This window comes from Ostrea edulis, chromosome 7 (genome assembly GCF_947568905.1).
Source record: "Ostrea edulis chromosome 7, xbOstEdul1.1, whole genome shotgun sequence".
Lineage (NCBI taxonomy): Eukaryota > Metazoa > Mollusca > Bivalvia > Ostreida > Ostreidae > Ostrea > Ostrea edulis.
In genome coordinates, this window is record NC_079170.1 from 75739236 (window position 1) to 75760527 (window position 21292).

At 36.7% G+C, this 21292-nt stretch overlaps 1 protein-coding gene across 1 annotated transcript in view; it reads left to right on the forward strand.

The window, feature by feature from the left end:
• Window positions 1-12567, forward strand: part of LOC130048512 (G-protein coupled receptor daf-37-like) — a 43725-nt gene extending 31158 nt beyond the window's left edge. The window contains exon 2 of the mRNA XM_056145358.1: window positions 11329-12567. Within this exon, the coding sequence (XP_056001333.1) occupies window positions 11396-12526 (1131 nt within the window). The 5' untranslated portion in view covers window positions 11329-11395 and the 3' untranslated portion in view covers window positions 12527-12567. The remainder of the gene's footprint in view (window positions 1-11328) is intronic.
• The last annotated feature ends 8725 nt before the right edge of the window (window positions 12568-21292 follow it).

The window sequence follows — 21292 nt, forward strand, 5'->3', positions numbered from 1 at the left end:
TGGAGTCACTTAACCTTGACACTAATTTGTAGATTTGTATGTTCAAGATCAGAAGTCAAGGTCATTCGAGTCAATGGACCTTGATACCAATTTGTAGATATCATTCTTGAAAACCCCACGTCTTTATCAGACGTTCAAAGATCAAGGTTACTAGATCAAGGTTACTAGAGTCACTTGACCTTGATACTTGTTTGTAGGTCCTGTAATTCTCTTGACATTTCTGAAGATTCCATGTCACTATTACTTCTGGTTTCAAAGTTATACCAATTTCTATGTTTATAGTCAGAGGTCAAGGTCACTGGACTCACTTGACCGTGATACTAATTTGTAGGTCCTGTCATTCTCTTGCCATTTCTGAAGATTTCATGTCACTAGTACTTCTGGTTTCAAAGTTATACCAATTTCTATGTTCATAGTCAGAGGTCAAGGTCACTGGAGTCACTTGACCGTGATACTAATTTGTAGGCCCTGACATTCTCTATTCATTTCTGAAGACCCCAGAACTCTATTTATCATGAATGGCGAATATAACAAACAATGATCAATCTCATAACTCTATAAGCAATACAGCACAGAGAGTTGGGCAAACACGGACTCCTGGATATACCAGAGGTGGAATCAGGTGCCTAGGAGGAGTAAGCTTCCGCTGCCGACCGGTCACACACGCTTTGAGCCTTATATCTTGATCAGGTAAACGGAGTTATCTGTAGTCAAAATCACTGTGCCAAGAACGGCCTAACAATGGGAATGAAACACGTCAGACAGCATTTGACCCAATGATAGGTTGTATTGACAAACTAGATCGTTATGACGACCATAGAATTTGCGAAATGCTGATTTTAAACGAGACTGTTGGAATGTCTGCACCATCAACTTAATTGTCTGTAGCCTGCTTCGATTTAAAAACTTATCATACGCAGAACAAGCCCTTGCGTATCGAATCAGTTGAGAGATGTAAACACCATAAGCAGGTGCTAATGAAATATTGCTACATAAATATGGGAAGTTGACGATAGAGAAGTTGAAATCATCCCGTTTGTCATAAAGTTGAGTTAACTGTTAATAAATTATTTCAAAACGTTGTAACACAGTGACTTCTATAATGACGGAAGAAATTAGGAACCTCGAAAATATCAGATGAATAACGTAATTCAGTAAAGAAAAGAAAATATCGATATATGTATATAAGTAATGTAATTAACAAGCTTCATAAAATGATACATATGGACCTAGTCAAAACTATTATAAGTATAACTAACATTGAACACCTACACAATTTAATGCTGATCATGTTGTAAACCAATCACAACTTCTCGACTGGTCGGAAAGACCACAGAATGTGCGGTTGGTTGTATGATGTTGCCAGTTCTGGGCTCTTCATCCTGGAAATTTCCATAAGGCTGATTGTAAGCTAAAATCACGGATTTGAAGAAACGAACAGGCATATTTTATTTATTTCACAATTATCAAAACTTATTTCTTCTGTAAAATCAGAATCAAGCATCGATAAACAACATATTTACTTCATATTGTATCGTAATCTCAAGTTGTCCTTTAAAAACCTGGTTTAGATCCGCCACTTCATTATCATTTTTTTTGCTATTTCAGGGTACTTTATCAGAAATGAAAGTGGATTTTTGAGTAATTTTACGGTATGTACAAATCAAGTAAGATTCTATCATAATTTACGGACTTTACCTCACATATGAAGCTATATTAAAGATGCAAGCAGTAACTCTGGAGCAAGCATTTCTGAGTTTATTGGCAAAACGTGTTAATCTATAAGTATAAATATTTAGTTGATTTACTTATTTACCACCTGCAATTCTGTAAGAGTCCTAACAGAGTACATATTGGTTATAAGTTTGCGACCTCCTTATACTATAAAAAAACATATTCTGCGTAATTCTCTTCTGGAGCATTCGGTGTTACGGCAAAACAAGTTCTATTCAATTCTGACAAACATCGTCCTTATACAATATAGAATGTCTAGAGTACCGACTACGTCTCATGTGTTGATCAAGTGCAAATGTACTTCACAACAATGAAAGTGTACGGGAAACTCATTTTGTTTCATGCAGAGTACACCTTTAGTTGTAGAAGAGTAGAGGATGTTAAAGAATGCTACTCAGAATCGAAGTCAGATTAACGCACGTTCTGTAAATTAATTAAGATTAATGATGAATGCTAAACATTCAGAAACTGATACTACTGGGACATAGACTGGTGTAGCAATCGTTACATGTCGTCTTCTAGAGGACACGGTGACGGTGAATAGTCTTGAAGCGGGTTAATAGAGCGTAAACGTTCATGCTATTTTGCGTGGAATAGAAATGCATTAGCACTATTATAAAGAAAAATATTAACTCTATATCATACTAAAGAGTATTGACTTTTATCGGGGAGATGAATGCCCGCTGGGTGGAAATGCTAGTTTCCGCCAAAATGAGATCATACAAAAATCTTGCGGAAACCTGACATTGAGATTTCCTGTATAGCTTCTGCAGTGTGTAAACGATTATAATGTATATAGTTACCGCAAGCTTCAGTCTGCGGAAGCTATAGGTGTGGTTCATAATGGTTAACGAAAAACTGAAATTAACCCGACATTTGATTTACAATTTGGTGTTTCATATACAAGTTTAAAAAAGCGGAATAGAACGAAATTCTTTGTTTAGGTTAAGTATCAGATCTTTAGAATTCGCCCCGACAGTTGCGCAAAACTGAAATGAGTTACATACCAATTGTTAGCCGTTTTTTACATACTGGGTTGTCCCGTGAAGATCCGGGTTAGAATAGGTCCTCAGTATCCCTTGCTTGTCGTACGAGGCGACTAAATGGGGCGGTCCTTCGGATGAGACCGCAAAAACCGAGGTCCCGTGTCACAGCAGGTGTGGCACGATAAACGATTCCTGCTCAAAGGCCGTAAACGCCGATCATTGGCCTAAATTTTGCAGCCCTTCACCGGCAATGGTGGTGTCTCCATATGAGTGAAATATTCTCGAGAGGGACTTTAAACAATGTACAATCAATCAATCAACATACTGAGTTGGACTACGGAATACTCCGTTTACCTGATCAAGATAGAGACCGGTCAGCAGGTGATGCTTACTCCTCCTAGGCACCTAATACCGTATCATGTCCGTGGGTCCGTCTTTACCCTACCTTTAATTTTGTATTTTCTATGGGATTGTGGGATTTATGAGATTGATCGCTGTTCGTTATCTTCACTTTTCATGAGAGAGAGAATATATGATAGCGTGTGCTGTTCACGTGCAACAAGAATTCTTACCAAGAGTCACCGGAGAGACCCGGCAAACCTGTGTACTTCAGTTTATCCGTATGTCGGTCCTGGGGACAATAGAGAAAATGCACTAAGGAAAATCGTAGAATACAGTCCAGCTTCGTTGCATAGAAACAAAGAACATTGTAAATAGAAGTGTGGGGAAAATAATAAACTGCGACTCCCACATATCACCGTCTGGTTCAGGTCGTACACTGTCTACTTTCTTTATTCGAGCACAGATCATATGCCCGAGTTTTAAAAAGTCGACGAAGATAATATGCCAATCAATGAAATATTTTACGATGTTGTTTGTACCTGTCCATTAATTTGTGATAGTCTGTGAGTCTATCTCTCTTGTTCTGTGTTTTCGTTTTGTTTGCTGATTTTCTTTAAATTAGATTTTTAATTCGTGTTAGCAGTACCTTCATATTGTAAAGGATATGATTATGTATGTTTGATTTATCTATTTACCACCTGCATTTCTATAAAATTGCTCACGAAGTACTTAATACCGGCCAGTTTACAGTCTTCTAGAACAGCGTTACGGCAAACAAGTTCTATTCATCGTCCTGAAAATAGAACGTCTATAGTATTGTCTAGGTAACGTGTGTCGATCAGGTGCAATGTGTTTCATTAGAAAAAATGATCATATCTATGACGTGGACATGCTTGTTTCGTTTAGATATATTACGTTGTTATTTTAGCAGAGTCTGCTTTGAATGAATAGCTACTGATTGATTGGTTGTATATTGTTTAATGTCCCACTCGTGAATTTTTCTCACATATGCAGACTTCACTATTACCGGTGAAGGGCTGCAAAATTTAGGCCTATACTCGGCGCTTACGGCCTCTGAGCAGGGAGGTATCTTTATCGTGCAACATCTACTCTGATACAGGATCTCTGATTTTGCGGTCTCATCCGAAGGATCAAATGGAATTAGGATATGAATGGTATTTAACATTGTGGATGTTGTCCATCGCAGAGTACCGGGAAACATACGATAACCCTTCCGTACGATGCCTTCATTTCAATAAACTTGATTTTACATATTTCAAAAGATTCCCATGATACCTTATTGAACCATACATTTAATACAATGGTAGATTGTCATATACCATCGTCGGACGATGCATGTGTATATAAAATTTAATACGCTTTACCCGTAAAGCAGCAAAAGTAACCGCTGGATTAATTAATCAACTAAGTGAAATATAAACGATTTTCAAGAGTTTTGTAGTTTCCTTGATGGATCCCAGTGAGCGCACTCTCTTTCATAAAACAGAGAAGCGATCCTTTGCGCGCCAAGGGCATTGTAATCCTTGACACGGGACACTCTTTAAAATAACGTACCACCCAACGTAAATCAAAGTTAAAATATATGTAAACACGTAAAAGATCTTGCATTTCATGAATACAAGCAATTGTATTATAAAAGAAATCAGAATTTTCGTTAAAAATCGCATTCTTAAAAAAAAAATTGTATAATATGATTGTAAATGTTTGTAAAACAAAGGTTCTTGCATTGATTGCACATTACCAAAAAGCCTATTCAGTATGGGCGTAAAATCACTGCATTCTATAAGAATGTGATATATAGTTAATGAACAGTCACAAGATATACATTCAGGCCGAAGTTCTTTGTTAAGTAGGTGAAAATGGGTCAATTTGGAATGACCGATATGTATTCTTGAAATAATCACATCATCATTTCAGTACGAAGTTGCTTACTTTCTTTTATATCAAATAAAGTTTACTTGTGTCACAGAAATCACAATAGACTTACCAAAAACAGTTTACATATAGTTTTATGAAATATTCTAAATCAGTGAAGGGAATTTTAAAAGTGTACATCATACTGAAGTACATCATTGTAGTGAAAATCAATACTATTTTAGATCGGGTTTGGACTTCAGTAAGGGGCGTGATCAAAAGATCGATGTCGGATAAAATAGTTACGGGGGGGGGGGGGGGTGTTAAAACTACCGTAAATTTTGTCATCCAACATCGATCATACTTTAATGGAACACAGAAATAGACAAGTGTTAGATAAAACCCCACACAATAATATTAAATTTTAATGAATATTTAATAGTTTTAATGTACACTTTTATTTCTGAATAAACAGTAGTAAAGGTATACACAGTGTTATTATAACCGTGTGTTTTTTACTTGTTAATCCATTAGTTTAAACAATTTTATCATATTTAGTTTTAAGGGGATGGGGAACTTGGTGAAAACTATGTGAATTTAATTTTTTGTCAGACATTGTTTGTTTGTTTTTGTTTTTTGTTTTTGTTTTTTTTGTTTTTTTTTTTTTGGTAGATAGATATCTGAGGGATAATTGTAATTGGCTATTTTTGGAAGGAAATTGTTGGATGTATGTACACATTGTAATATGTTTTTATCCTAATGGCAGGAAGTGGTGAATTGTGCATTCACCTCTGAACAAACAGCTGTGATTGGTCATGCTCGTATTTCTAATATTACTTTTATAAAATAATGTTCCAGCATTTTTATACATGGATATTCATTTTTACTCTCTAATTTACATAGCACTATTTGTTTGTACCTACATCTTGATAAGAATGGTCAAATAACCTCTAAGTAAATGTAAACAATACTAAACGTGTCGTTTTCGGTAGAGGGAGACAACTCCGGCTGTTTTACTATGATTTTATGCATGTAGAAGGCGTTTATGAATCCACATATATTGATGTAATTTTTTCAAAGACCTGATCTTTCAAGGAAAATATAAAACAATTGTACGACAAGACTACAAAAACAATGTATAGAGTAAACAAAGTTATTAAACCCATTACCCAGTAGTATACGACTGTGAAATAAGGGGATAATATACAAACCGTTGTTGCATTGGGAAGTTCGATCTTTAGTTTTGTAAGCATATGTTGTATGTATAGCAATAACCCACGCCAAATTATATGCTTTAAAGGGATTTAGATCATGTCCTTATCTCAATTGATTATGATAATAAAAACTTGTATTGTTGCTTTTTGGTGTAAACTACTTAACTCATATATACGGACTGAAAATATCCCCCAGCTTTATTTTGTATCGATGTAATGAAAATTCACCATGGATAAAATGTGGTTTGAAATTCTTATGAAATTATCTTAATGAAATACGACTACAATGGCTAAAGCAATCTTTGACATATCAAATGAAACAATAATGGGACAGTGATTGATTGATTGATTGGATATTGTTTTACGTCCCTCTCGAGAATATTTCACTCATATGGAGACGTCACCACTGCCGGTGAAGGGCTGCAAAATTTAGGCCCATCTCGGCGCTTAGGGCCATTGAGCAGGGAGGGATCTTTATCGTGCCACACCTGCTGCGACACGGGACCTCGGTTTTTGCGGTCTCATCCGAGAGACCGCCTCATTTAGTCGCCTCTTACGACAAGCAAGGGGTACTGAGGGCCTATTCTGAGAAAGATCCTCACGGGATTGGAAGTGATATGTGTGGGGTTTTTTTTATAAGGATTTTGAAAAAGGAATTAACTTGAGAGAGAAATATTTCACAATGTAATCTAATAAGTTCCCAGACACACTAATGACATTTAGAACAATGAATAACAAATTATTGATTGAAACTGGACGCAGGCAAAATATCCCACGAGGTAATAGAATCTGTACCTTGTGCAACTGTGAAATAGGTGACGAGTGTCATTAACACATGTTTAAGTCGAGATCAATCAATTGCCGATTGTAGGAAAAGACTAATCTCTAATTACTATCATAACAGCCAAAATGCACATAAATTCAACGTGTTGTTTAATTAACAAAACAGAGAGAGAAAAATTGTTACATTTGTAAATCCCTTGGAAGTAATAGCAGAGATGATCAGTTCTCCGGGTTAATAAGGTGTAATCAGTTCCCCGGGTTAATAAGGTGTACACTACCCTACACATGCATTATTTCTTCATACATTTGTTAACATGTTTATCTTTTTACACTCTGTATATGCAAAATTTATGAGAATAAACTGATTGATAGATTAAATAAATCACAAATAACCGACAATGAATTATTTTATTTGATAACATTACCCTTATATATTGCTCTTGAGGTGAATTCCTAGATCAGAAGCTTGATTTTAATAACTTTGTAATAATCTAATGTCTTTTTAACCGTCCACGAATTATCTCCATCTAGTAACGAATTTGCACAGTGCCTCTGACGTTGCAATTCTGTGAATGCAGTTTAGGTAAACTTAAACGTCCAGATATTCCTTTACAGCCCGAGGAAACGGCTGCTGTATGTTTTTTCCTATTGCATATGAAGGGTTATTTCTCAAATGTTATCGCACGTAGTCAGAGCCCCCAAGTCTGTAATTACAGATCTTCCAATTCACGGTGTATCTTTATCATCACTGCCCGCATTAGTTCACTTTCACGACGAAGATGAGGATTGCCTGAGAGATAAAATACAGTATCATCAGATAGATCTGATTTTGTGTCGTTTTACGCCGATTTAGTGATATTTCAACCATAGTTCTGCGCCAAACTGATAAAACTTTGTAGATCAGAGTTTGGATTTTTGGGTCCCTGTGACGGCCCACAGAAGAGGCTTTTTTTTTTTTTTTTTTTTTAAAAACACAAATGCCCATGGCTGTAAAACGGTCAAGACAATGGACATTTAAAAACTAAACAACATTTTAGTGAAAATTTAAACACAACCCCCCCTCCCCGCAAAAAAAAACTGTGTGGTAGAGACAAATAAATCAAGCAACGAATAACATTTCTTGATAAGAAAAATTGCGCAGTGAATGATTGTCCTTTGGTAGTAATAACCTTTAATGTTGTAACAACAGTGAGGTTTCTATGCTGCACTAACTTTAAACACTTAGTTCCGAGGGGATCCGGATAAGAATAGGTTCCCAATATTGGTTGACTGATTGGATATTGTTAGGGACTAACGCGAACCTTTCCCTCATAGGTAGACGTCACCATTGCCGGTGAAGGGCTGCAGAATTTAGGTCTATGCTCGGCGTTTGAGCAGGGAGAGACCTCTATAGTGTCACACTGTTGTGACACGGGACCTCGGTTTTTGCGGTCTCGTCCGAATGCCGCCCAATTTCATCGCCTCTTACGACCTGCAAGGGGTTATGAGGATCTATTCTAACCCGGATCTCCACATTGTGTATCAGACACATCAAAACAAAAATGCGTACCATTTATCCGTTTGCGTTTAGTTAACCGAGAGTGATAAAAGAATCAGATAGGTTACACGTGGATTATGTTTTGGTTCCAGCTGACAAAGCTTGTAAGGCTTATTATCACAACTTTCTCTTAAAGGAACTATGTATTAATTCCACATTAGGTACTCTTCCATATACCCCAACGTTCCATTCAAAAGATGATTTTTTCTTCAAAATCATTCTTCTGTTTTAAACACATTTAATATCCAAGTCAAACAAATATGAATTACCGTACCTGTACTGGATCTCTAAACTTCACAAAAAGCCTTACAAAGAAACTGAGATACTTTAGAATCATTTAAATTCGTGGGGGTCAATTTTCGTGAATTACTGAATTTTTACGGGTTCGTGGGGACGTAATTTCGTGGATTTATGTATTCGTAAGAACGATAACTCTGGAATGTTTGCTTCGTTGAGGATGTAAATTGGTGGGTGAGGGGTACCCCATGAATTCCACGAAAATTGAGCCACCACGAATTCTACTGACTCCACAGTATATCTTTTACATGTTTTATCAAGTCCCTATCGTTGCTTCACACGAAAATATTAACTTCTGTAAAGGAGACGCTGCAAACGCACTGTGCCACAACATATGTCAGAAGTGGCGTAAATCAAATGTGGATTCTAACAATTCTAAAGAACTTTTAGTGAATGTGAAATCGTCAAACTTTTCTCAAATCAACAAAATCAAGACCTAATGATTTTTCATCACTTTAAACCCCATTCCTCACGATAAAAAGACTAGACTATTGACGTTATAGACAGTTGCTTCTTCAATATAAATGGAAATATTCATATCTACAAAATTTAGCTACCAGTAACTCAAAATTTACTTTGTAAAAGACCACTCTGATTTTACGCACAAGTACTCTGTTTTCATGCCCCCGAGATCGAAGATCGGGTGGGGGAATAATTTTTCACCTGTCTGTAATTCTATAATTATATCATTCTGTAATCCTGTCTGAAACTTTAACCTTGCTAATAACTTTTGAACAGTAAGTGCTAGAGCTTTGATATTTCACACGAGTATTCCTTGTGACAAGACCTTTCCATGGGTACTAAACATTTTGACCTTGACATTTGACCTACTTTTTAAAAAAAATGACATTGGTCATAACTTTTAAGTGGTAAATATTAGAGCTTCCATATTTTACATGAGCATTTTATGTGACAAGATCTTTCTACTGGTACCAAGATATTTGTCCTTGTGACCTTGGCCATCTTCGGAAATGGCCATTATTGGGGGCATCTGTGTTTCACAAACACATTTTGTTATATATATATATATATATATATATATATATATATATATATATATATATTCTTTTCAATATAAATATGTGCATTAGTTAATTCCAACAGAAAATGGTATGATGGTTCTAACAGCTGTTTACTCTCACAGTTTTTCATGTTGGATAAGTTATTTTAGAGACCATTTGTCACTACGAAAGGTTCACATGTTTCGGAGCAAATGGTGTATATATTTTTGTCGTTAATGAACGGGTACGCATATTTATTGAAATAACATGCTTTCAAAATAAGTGTAACTTGAAGATAACAAAGAGTGATTCATATCTGAAAGGAGTGGATATTACAACATATCATATCAGTTAAAGCTGTATGGTCCGAATTACAATATTTTTTTCCATCTCGTAAAAACGCTATTAAATCATCGCACGTATGTAGTTATGAGACTGTACGACCTATCATAAATTATTTTTCCTGTTTTAACCCAAATAATTTGATTTTAAATCGATGTTTACAAATAACCGCGTCACTCTGCCATTTCAAGTGACAGTCACGTGACCAGTTCAAACTTTCAAATCATCGGTGGTCTTATCTGTGTAAAGCTGTGTATTTTGTTATAACAGTACCGTACCATAAGTTTAATAGAAATAAAAATATCAAATACCTCTTAGCTTTACGTTCTTTCAGCCTTAAAACTAGACAGTTGCGTATGAGTTAATACATCATGTTGGGATTCCCCTAACGCGCGTGGGTCTATTTATAGACGTTTCTTATGGGATGATTTATATATATAGCCACCATATTTACTTTCTAAATAATATTCGCACTGTTTTCTTTTACATGCAGATGTTTTCAAGCATGTAATTAAGGGAAAGTCAATAACTTTATAAAGTAATTAATCTGCTTTAAAGTAATTGTGTACAAAAATAATACATGAACATCGGGTCATACAGCTTTAATGATACTGAATCATATTTTTAACAAATTTATTGTATAAAGTATTAAGTGGATCCCGGTTCAGAGTACAATATTTTTCTAAATACATACATATTTTATGAGAACCCTGTCATATAAGAAGACAAAAAGACAAAATATGTTTTAATACGGAAATAAATGACCAAACCAAATTTATATTTCTTGCTTTCAGACAATAAGGCAGTTTTATGACCATAATAGCTCAATAATTGTATGAGTATGCAGCGTCTTATCTTTGTGAAATCTGATATTAAAGCATGTATTCTATATATGGATTTACATGTGCAAAACGGTATTCCTTGCGTGGAATAGAAGTGGAATCTGGTAGAGAAAATGTGAAGATAACGAACAGTGAGCAATCTCATAACTCCTAAATCGCCTTGCTCACGACTTCATGTTCTTTGATTGTTACCTCTTTTTGTATACATCGCATCGATTCCCGCGCTCCAGTGTTACTTATCACCACCAGCCAGACATCACACGTTGATTATCTGACTGATCAGGAGATAGTCGCTTTATATAGACATCCATTCAGAAAATAAACCTTCATTATCCCTCAAACATGTTCTAATCTAATTTATTCTCTTTCTTTTAGATGAATCGACATCGAGCACCATTTATTATTGACGTCCAATACGTTATGAAATAATTTGTGCTAGGAAATGACTAGTTTTACTTCGCTGCCCGACGATAGAGAAGATATATATAATTACAATATATCGAACGTTTCAGAAGTTTTCGAAATCAATTCCACGCACTATAAGGACGATGTCTCAAGTGAGCCCTTTTACGATTTCGTTCACGCCCTCTATCTTTTTGCAATACCTCTTATATCCGTACTTGGGATCATTGGGAACGTTCTATCAATCAAGGTGTTTCTGTGCTCAACATTTCACAAGCAGCCGTCTAGTATCTATCTCGCTGCTCTATCGCTATCGGACACCTGGTTTCTATCAGCGCTGTTACTAGGCTGGCTTGGGAGTTTCGATGGAACCATTCAACAGTCGGGAGTGGCCTGTATGATGTCCATATACGTGACGTATGTCACAGGATTTCTATCCGTGTGGTATGTTGTTCTGATCGTGATTGACCGATACATTGTCGTCTGCCATCCACTGAGAGGACCGCGCTTGTGTTCCAGAAAACGAGTGGCCATTGCCTCGAGTTTAATCACAACGTTTGCGATCATATTTTATACACACTGTTTCCACACAACAACAGTTGTTAAAAATGCTTCGAAAGATGGCTTTCAGTGTGTTGTCCGCAGAGAAACTATGTTTGCTCTCACAATCATCACCTACATTGACTCTGTAATGACAATAGGAATACCGTTTCTGACAATCTTTGTTCTCAACTGTTGTCTTATATCAGCCGTCAGAAAATTCAGCAACAAGCACGTGAGGTTCAGTGAGCGAAAGTTGTATTCCTACTCCCCACAGTACAGCATTCTGACCAAAGCTCAGATACGTCTAACCATAATGCTAGTGGTCGTGTCGTCAGTCTTTCTCATTCTCAATCTACCAAGCCACGCTATCCGATTGTACATTATGATAAAAGGTCTTGCAATGCAAGAACAACATAGCATTATTCTGTTTCTCATTCAACAGATATTCCAGATCCTCTATTACGCAAATTTTGCAATTAATTTTATCTTGTACATGGTATCAAGTAAATTGTTTCGTAAATGCCTGAAAGAAACTCCAAAATGTCGAGCCCTTCGAAAATTGAGATTGAAGAAAACTTTATTAGACAGAAGAGCTAAACTACAGAATGGCGCTAAGTCGTACGTATAATTTGTTAAAAACTAAAAAGGCACACGTCCTCCAAATGAGTACATCCATAACAGAAATCAAAATAGATTAAGAAAATGAAATTGTATTAGTTATTGGTGTGTTACTTAACGGCAAATTGAATTATTGGGTTGATAAGCGAGTTTCTTCGGGCTTGATAAACCCGATATATTTCCATAGACAGTAACAAAACTAAAAACTTTTATTTTGTCGAGGACCATTCCACAACAAAAGTCGTAAATTTCTAACTGTCTCAAAGCATATAACAGTCACATGATGTATTTCATCCAATGACAGATCAACATTTTAGTTGAGGCAAAATATATTCTATCGGAGTATTATAATCGGCAGTCACGTGATGTGTTTCATCCGATGACAGACTAACATTTTAGTTGAGGTAAAATATGTTCTATCGGAGTATCACAGCAGATTTCATTGAATACAATCACCTTGATATCGATATAAAAGCGATGTCCCCTCATCACCGACATTATGAAAGTACTCTGTATTACAGTACCCACAACGTTATTCTAGACATTCCTATCGTGTTCTATCGTGCGTGTATCCTATCGTATCGTGTTTTGCGTTTATCAGGATTTCCGTTTTCTATCGTGTTTTGTGTTTATCAGATCTATTGTGTTTTTCGTGTATCAGGTTTATCGTGAAAATCGTTTATTGTGTAGCTTCGGAAACTATGAGGATCGTATATTAAATCTAACGAAAAAGTACGATACTTTCCGAAAATTTTATTCGTTTTGTTAAGATATTTTTAGGAATCGAGGAAATACAGTATATGTGAAGGGGAACATAAATCTGTCGATTCTAAGGCAGAAGAAGAGCTATTTGTCTGTCCAGAGAGGGTGAAAATTTATCACAATTTCATTTCAAGTAGTCTGGAAAGTAGGCAGGGGTTTGCCGAACAAACCGAGGACAGTAAATCTGAAAGCTCCTTCATCTGAAGTTCATAAACATTTGCTTGTCTAGAAACAATTATTTGTAATTAACACTCACAGAGGAATAGTTCCGATTTGAAAGGAAAAATCAGTAAATTACATTGTTTTAGTAAGGGTTCTTTTTCTTCCGATTTTTTCCACCTGTATTCTACTTATATACCAACTACTGAACTTGTGCTACTGAAATCCTTTTACCTGATTTTGTTTATCATCCGTGGTTTGACAGCAAACATTCTCATGGACATTGTATTTCACACAGTTAGAAGATTAAGTTTTAAAAGGGTGTTGCATCTCCCAAAAGTCTGCTCAAATGAGCATGACTCAGCTGTCATCGTTGTTTTTTTAAACTTGTACATGTACACTTGTACTCTGTACCAATAGTCGTACGGATAGATACCGGAAATTCAAGCCGGTTTTCATAACTGTTTGAATTGTTTTACAAATTAAACACAAAAGTTTTTGAACGTTGCAAAATTACGAATTAAAAAAAGCCCCTTTTTATGGTTTATCTAATACTTATGCCACCCTTCAAAGAAGAGGGACATATTGGTTTGTACCTGTCGGTTGGTCGGTCAGTCGGTCGGTAGACCACATGTTGTCCGCTCAATATCTTGAGAACCATTCACTTGATCGTAATGATATTTCATGTGTGAATTGGTTATGAAAAGAAGAGGACCCCTATTGTTTTACAGGTTAAAGGTCAAGGGTCAATCTACTCTGGACATAGGAATATACTATCCGCTCAATATATTGAGAACCCTTTGCTTGACAGACATCAGACTTGGTACACTGGCACATCTTAAGGAGTAGATGATCCCTATTGATTTTGAGGTCACATGGTCATGGGTCAAACTGAACATAGGAATATATTGACCACTCAATGTCTCAAGAATCCTTGGCTTGACAGACATCAAAATTGGTACACTGCTATATCTTTAAAAGAAGATGACCCCTATTGATTTTGAGGTCACATGGTCAAGGGTCAAACTGGACATAGGATATACTGTCCGCTCAATATCTTTATAACCCTTTTGCTTGACAGACATCAAACTTGGTACACTGGTACATCTTCAACAGAAGATGACTACTAATGATTTTGAGGTCACATAGTCAAAGGTCAAGGGTCAAACTGGACATAGGAATATACTGTCCGTTCAATATCTTTAGAACCCATTGCTTGACAGACATCAAACTTGTTACACTGGTACATCTTCAGGGGAAGACGACCCCTATTGATTTTCATATGACATGGTCAAGGGTCAAACTGGACATTGGAATATACTGTCTGCTCAATATCTTGAGAACCCTTTGCTTGACAGACATCAAACTTGGTACATTGGTACATCATCAGGAGAAGATGACACCCATTGATTTTCAGGTCGCGTGGTCAAGGGTCAAACTGGACATAGGAATATATAGTCCGCTCAATATCTTGAGAACCCTTCCTTGACAGACATCAAACTTAGTACACTGGTACATCTTCAGGAGAAGATAACTACTAATGATTTTGAGGTCACATGGTCAAATTTAAAGGGTCAAACTGGACATAGGAATATACTATCAGATCAATATCTTGAGAACCCTTTGTTTGACAGACATCAAACGTGGTTCGCTGGTACATCTTCAGGAGTTGATGACTCCTATTAATTGTTAGGTCACATGGTCAATCCACTCTTGACATAGGAAGATATTTTCTGATCAATAGTTTGAATTGATGATACTACTCTCAATTAAATGATGTGTGTGTGTGTAACCCTATTAAATTTTGCACCATGGGGGACATATGTGTTTTACAAACGTCTCTTGTTATTAAGATGTCAATTCAAATAAATATGTTCCAGTTACTTATGACTATAAATCCTTATCACTCATAGTGTAGAAATATCTAGCGTGTGAAGATATGGTGTAGTGCAGTGGATTTTTTAATAATGGAAATAATCGTAATTATTGAATGAGCGGTGACCTTAGAGCTTGAAGCAAAATAACCCCCTCCTCGCTACACACAAAATATTACTTGGTTTTATTTCACATTCAAGATAATAGACATTAGAATATGAAAGCTACTGAAGCATGATATCACTACATTATATTACATTTAGTTAATTCCCTGTATAATTTATATATTAAACATTAGGTGACAATATAAGTTTTAGAATCATTGGCTGAGAAAATTCATATAGATATAAAATAATAAATTAAAAACCGTATATAGTTTAGGTTTATGATTTTAGCTGTGATGGTGGAAAAAATGATTAAAATTCAGTACGACCATATATTTAAGAAATTATAAGTTTTAGGTATATAATGAATATTGAAATCCTTCAATATTATTATCAACATAATGTAATTATGATGTGGGTATCAAAATTTCGTTATGTCCAAATTGCTTTTAAATTTACAACACTCTATCAGGTTTTCCGTTTATCATGAAGATCGTTTATCGTGTTTTGCGTTTATCAGGTTTACCGGGTATCCTATCGTATCGTATCTTATTCTAGCGTGAGTATATCGTGTTCTGTCGTTTATCATGTCAAGAATAACGTTGCGAGTACTGTACATTACCTTTACAATCGTCACGTGACGCTAATTTTCAGATGAGAAATAACCTGGACCCAGTTGCACGAAGGTTGGTTAACTTTAACAAACTTGTCATTAACTCTTACATTTATATAGTGTTAACTAGACGTTGATTGTCATTTAAACTTAACTATCTTTTGTGTAACTGGGTCCTGGTTTCTAGTAGAAGTCAGTAATACTGTAATACGTCAAGCATTGCTATCCTGCGATAAGTAAAAAAATAAAACACGTTGGTCGGTACATGTATTCCTATACTTTGAACACTTACCTGTTTTAACATCGATGTAAATGCCTGTTTGTTTGTCTATTTGTTTTTCACCCCAAAGGAGAATTCCCCACTCGTGTAGAGCCGACACAAGCTTAAGATGAAAGACCACAAATTCTGTGCTTGACGCTTACGGTTGTAACACAGAAAGGGTTCCTTATTGTATCCAAGTCTACCGTGACACATGACCTCCTGTTCTAAAGAACGATGAACGTATCTAAAATTATTGTATCGACAGACACTTAATAGGTATTCTAAAATCATTTATATTCCGCAATTTTGAAATAGAAAAACCCATATATGAGCAAAAACTCTGGCATTCCGTAGCTCAGTTTGTGTTACTGGATAATCATTGAAGTGTCTAATGCAATTACATATTTTAAGTGAACATGCCATTTATTAAATATTTATTACGTATGATGAGGATTAAGGTTATATCTCGTGATCTGTAATAGTGAAGCGAGTGCCTTTCACACTTAGATGACTGCTGTAGATAATATCGGCATACTAAATATTAGTTTGGAATTCCATGTTGCGAAAAATATAATATAGATTCAATCAGCATTCAGGTGTGTTTCTGGTCACTTTATTAGTAGCGACAGATAGAGCAAGCACTTCCTAGTGTTTCGGTTAGAAATGGGTAAAGACGGGAAGTAATCAGGGATAAAACCAAAGTTTACTTAGCGTTTGCTCATGCACAACGAAACATCTCCATGTCGTCTTTAACATATCATTATTTTGCTGTATCTATTTCATTCATGAAATCGTAAAACTGTTATTGTTATTGTTTTATTTGTATGGTATTTTGAATTAAAGAAAAAAGTTAATTTTTCCTTATTTCTTTCTTTCTGACGGAAATGCATGTGTGTAATGTTTCTAGATTTTTATTTTTGACTTTTGATTTGTGATGTAGAAAACACGCCAGCCCTTTAATGGCTTATTTAGTGTCATTTGATAGTTTTCCAATATCTATAAAAACAGGATACGATTTGAAATGCCAGGATTAAGATTGATATTTTAAAAAATGATAACTTCCGGGCATGAAAACCACTAATGAACCTCTTTATGGGTTTAGTACTGTCAATAGTAGCCTTTGATAGATCATTTCTGACGACGAAAAGTGTATTATCAGCGAGCGAAGTTCGCTCCAATGATTAAACATTCGAGTGACATGATTTGATTTTCGGCCGGTGAACAATGATAAGGATTACATGTAGTGCTCTGGGAAAATGTCGCCATCACTGCAGTATACTTCATTGACAAACCGAAAGTACCACAAACGTTTCTGAATTTCAGACATGTTTTCTCATACCTTCATACATGTTGCTTAGCTCGAAAGAAAAAATAACATCGTAGTTAATATGACGTCACAAAGTTCCCAATAGAATAAAATCTGAAAGATCGGGGAAAACCAAACTTTACAGGAAACCAACAATCACCCTATTACGTCAGATCCTGTTCTGCGTGGTGTTAATTAAGGGATATTAAAGACTAATACATGATGACATCCTTCTATTAGTACGAGTGTGTGATTGAGAAATTGCACCGAGGGCACAAGATTCGCAATCTAGGACGAGGATGTGCCCAGTCCGAAACAGCGAATCTTGACCAAGTTGTGGAAGTAAATCATGAAGGATTAATTTTCTTTTGTTTCAAACAAGATTGTACATTAATTTAGGAACTTTGAGAAGAATTATAACCATCCGTATCATTCATATCCTCATTTGAACTTAAATGCAAAAACTAATTAAAAATTTAGGCCTATTCTCGGCGCTGACAGCCATTGAGCAGTGAGGGTTCTTTAGCGTGCCACACCTACTGTGACACGGGACATCCGTTTTTAAGGTCATCTCCGAGGACCTGTGACATTCACACCTGATTCCGAGCGTTTGGCGATGGAACTGCCACTACCTATTTTAATGACTTAGGTCTGTCGCGGCCGTATAGTAGCAGTCCCTAACGATATGTCTAGTAGCAGTCCCTAACGATATGTCTAGTAGCAGTCCCTAACGATATGTCTAGATTACTGTCCCTAACGATATGTCTAGTAGCTGTATGTATAGTAGCAGTCCCTCACGATATGTCTAGTAGCTGTATGTATAGTAGCAGTCCCTAACGATATGTCTAGTAGCAGTCCCTAACGATATGTCTAGTAGATGTATGTATAGTAGCAGTCCCTCACGATATGTCTAATAGCTGTATGTATAGTAGCAGTCCCTAACGATATGTCTAGTAGCAGTCCCTAACGATATGTCTAGTAGCTGTATGTATAGTAGCTGTCCCTAACGATATGTATAGTAGCAGTCCCTAACGATATGTCTAGTAGCAGTCCCTAACGATATGTCTAGGTTACTGTCCCTCACGATATGTCTAATAGCAGTCCCTAACGATATGTCTAGGTTACTGTCCCTCACGATATGTCTAATAACTGTCTCTCACGATATGTCTAATAATTGTCCCTCACGATATGTCTAGGTTACTGTCTCTCGCGATATGTCTAGGTTACTGTCCCTCATGATATTTCTAGTAGCTGTCCCCTCACGATGTCTAGTTCCCTGTCCGTCACGATATGTCTAGTAACTGTCCCTTACGATATGTCTAGGTTACTGTCCCTCACGATATGTCTAGGTTACTGTCTCTCACGATATGTCTAGGTTACTGTCCCTCACGATATGTCTAGGTTACTGTCTTTCACGATATGTCTAGGTTACTGTCTCTCACGATATGTCTAGGTTACTGTATCTCACGATATGTCTAGGTTACTGTCCCTAACGATATGTCTAGGTTACTGTCCCTCACGATATGTCTAATAACTGTCCCTCACGATATGTCTAGGTTACTGTCCCTCACGATATGTCTAATAACTGTCTCTCACGATATGTCTAGTAACTGTCCCTAACGATATGTCTAGTAACTGTATGTATAGTAGCAGTCCCTAACGATATGTCTAGTAGCAGTCCCTAACGATATGTCTAGGTTACTGTCCCTCACGATATGTGTAATAACTGTCCCTAATGATATGTCTAATAATTGTCCCTCACGATATGTCTAGGTTACTGTCCCTCACGATATGTCTAGGTTACTGTCCCTCACGATATGTCTAATAACTGTCCCTCACGATATGTCTAGGTTACTGTCCCTCACGATATGTCTAGGTTACTGTCCCTCACGATATGTCTAATAACTGTCCCTAACGATATGTCTAGGTTACTGTCCCTCACGATATGTCTAATAACTGTCCCTCACGATATGTCTAGGTTACTGTCCCTCACGATATGTCTAATAACTGTCCCTCACGATATGTCTAGGTTACTGTCCCTCACGATATGTCTAGGTTACTGTCCCTCACGATATGTCTAATAACTGTCCCTAACGATATGTCTAGGTTACTGTCCCTCACGATATGTATAGTAGCTGTCCCTCACGATATGTCTAGGTTACTGTCCCTCACGATATGTATAGTAGCTGTCCCTCACGATATGTCTAGGTTACTGTCCCTCACGATATGTCTAGGTTACTGTCCCTCACGATATGTCTAGGTTACTGTCCCTCACGATATGTATAGTAGCTGTCCCTCACGATATGTCTAGGTTACTGTCCCTCACGATATGTCTAGGTTACTGTCTCTCACGATATGTCTAGGTTACTGTCCCTCACGATATGTCTAGGTTACTGTCTCTCACGATATGTCTAGGTTACTGTCCCTCACGATATGTCTAATAACTGTCCCTCACGATATGTCTAGGTTACTGTCCCTCACGATATTTCTAGTAGCTGTCCCCTCACGATGTCTAGTTCCCTGTCCGTCATGATATATCTAGTAGCTGTCTCTTGAGATATATTTAGATAGCCGTCTCTCACGTATATGAACTTTAAATATAGTTAAAAGAAATTCAGAATATATCGGTGGTTTTTTTAATGACGTTAATCGATGTACATTTTCCTGGTGTTTATTGGGGTAGATAGTCGTTTGCTACATCGGAACTGTCTGCCGTATTAACGTACAGCTGTCCTGGATGAAGGGATCATCGACACACGAGGGAACGCTTAAGTGTTACCTTGTACCTACGATCGATCAGTGTGCGACATTCAGTTCACCATCAAGACAGACACGAGTCCTTAAAACAGACTCCGACTGATTTCTACATTAATGAGAAGTGAAAGTTCTTTTTTTATCTCACAATACCAACTCGATTTCAGTTTCCGAGGACTAGCTCCCACTGCTAAATTTAATGGCCCTTAGGAGATTTTGGCAATCATACTTCAACTAAAGCGATCGACCTTCATAAGAACACAATTATTGAAGGAACGTTTAATTCCAAACACTCCATTCATGTAAATCCGAACATTCTTATCGAGTGATCTTCGCCTTTACATATGACCTTGTTTTATTATTTGGTCATGAGCAGCCTTTCTAGGATTCTATTGCCTTTGAAGTCCAAAGTCACCTTGACCTTGGTTAAATGACATGGCATCAGAGCCAGTGCATCTGCGATCTTCATCAACGAAAAAAACCAAAAACGTGTGTTCAATTCCAAAGTGTATTTAGATGCTTGATCTACATCATCAACATTTTGATCTCCACCAGCATACACATGTATTATCTATGTCACAGGGTAAATATATTTTCATACCGGGTAATTTGATTGCATTATTGATTGATGTTTTCCGCCACACTCAACAAGTTTTCAGTTATCTGGTGGCGCCCAGTTTTTATTGGTGGAAGAGAGAACCCAGATATAATGTACCTGGGAAGAGATCACCGACCTTCCGAAAATAAACTGAGAAACTTTCTCACTTACCGGCGCGAGTGGGATTCGAACCCGCGCCGACAGAGGTGAGAAGCCGTGTGATTTTGAGCGCGATGTTCTAACCACCCAGCCATGGAGGCCCCGATTGTATAATTGATTGACAAACATGTAAAATAAGTTGTATTCCCCGCTAAATGTACCAAGCACAACTACAAACTCTCAT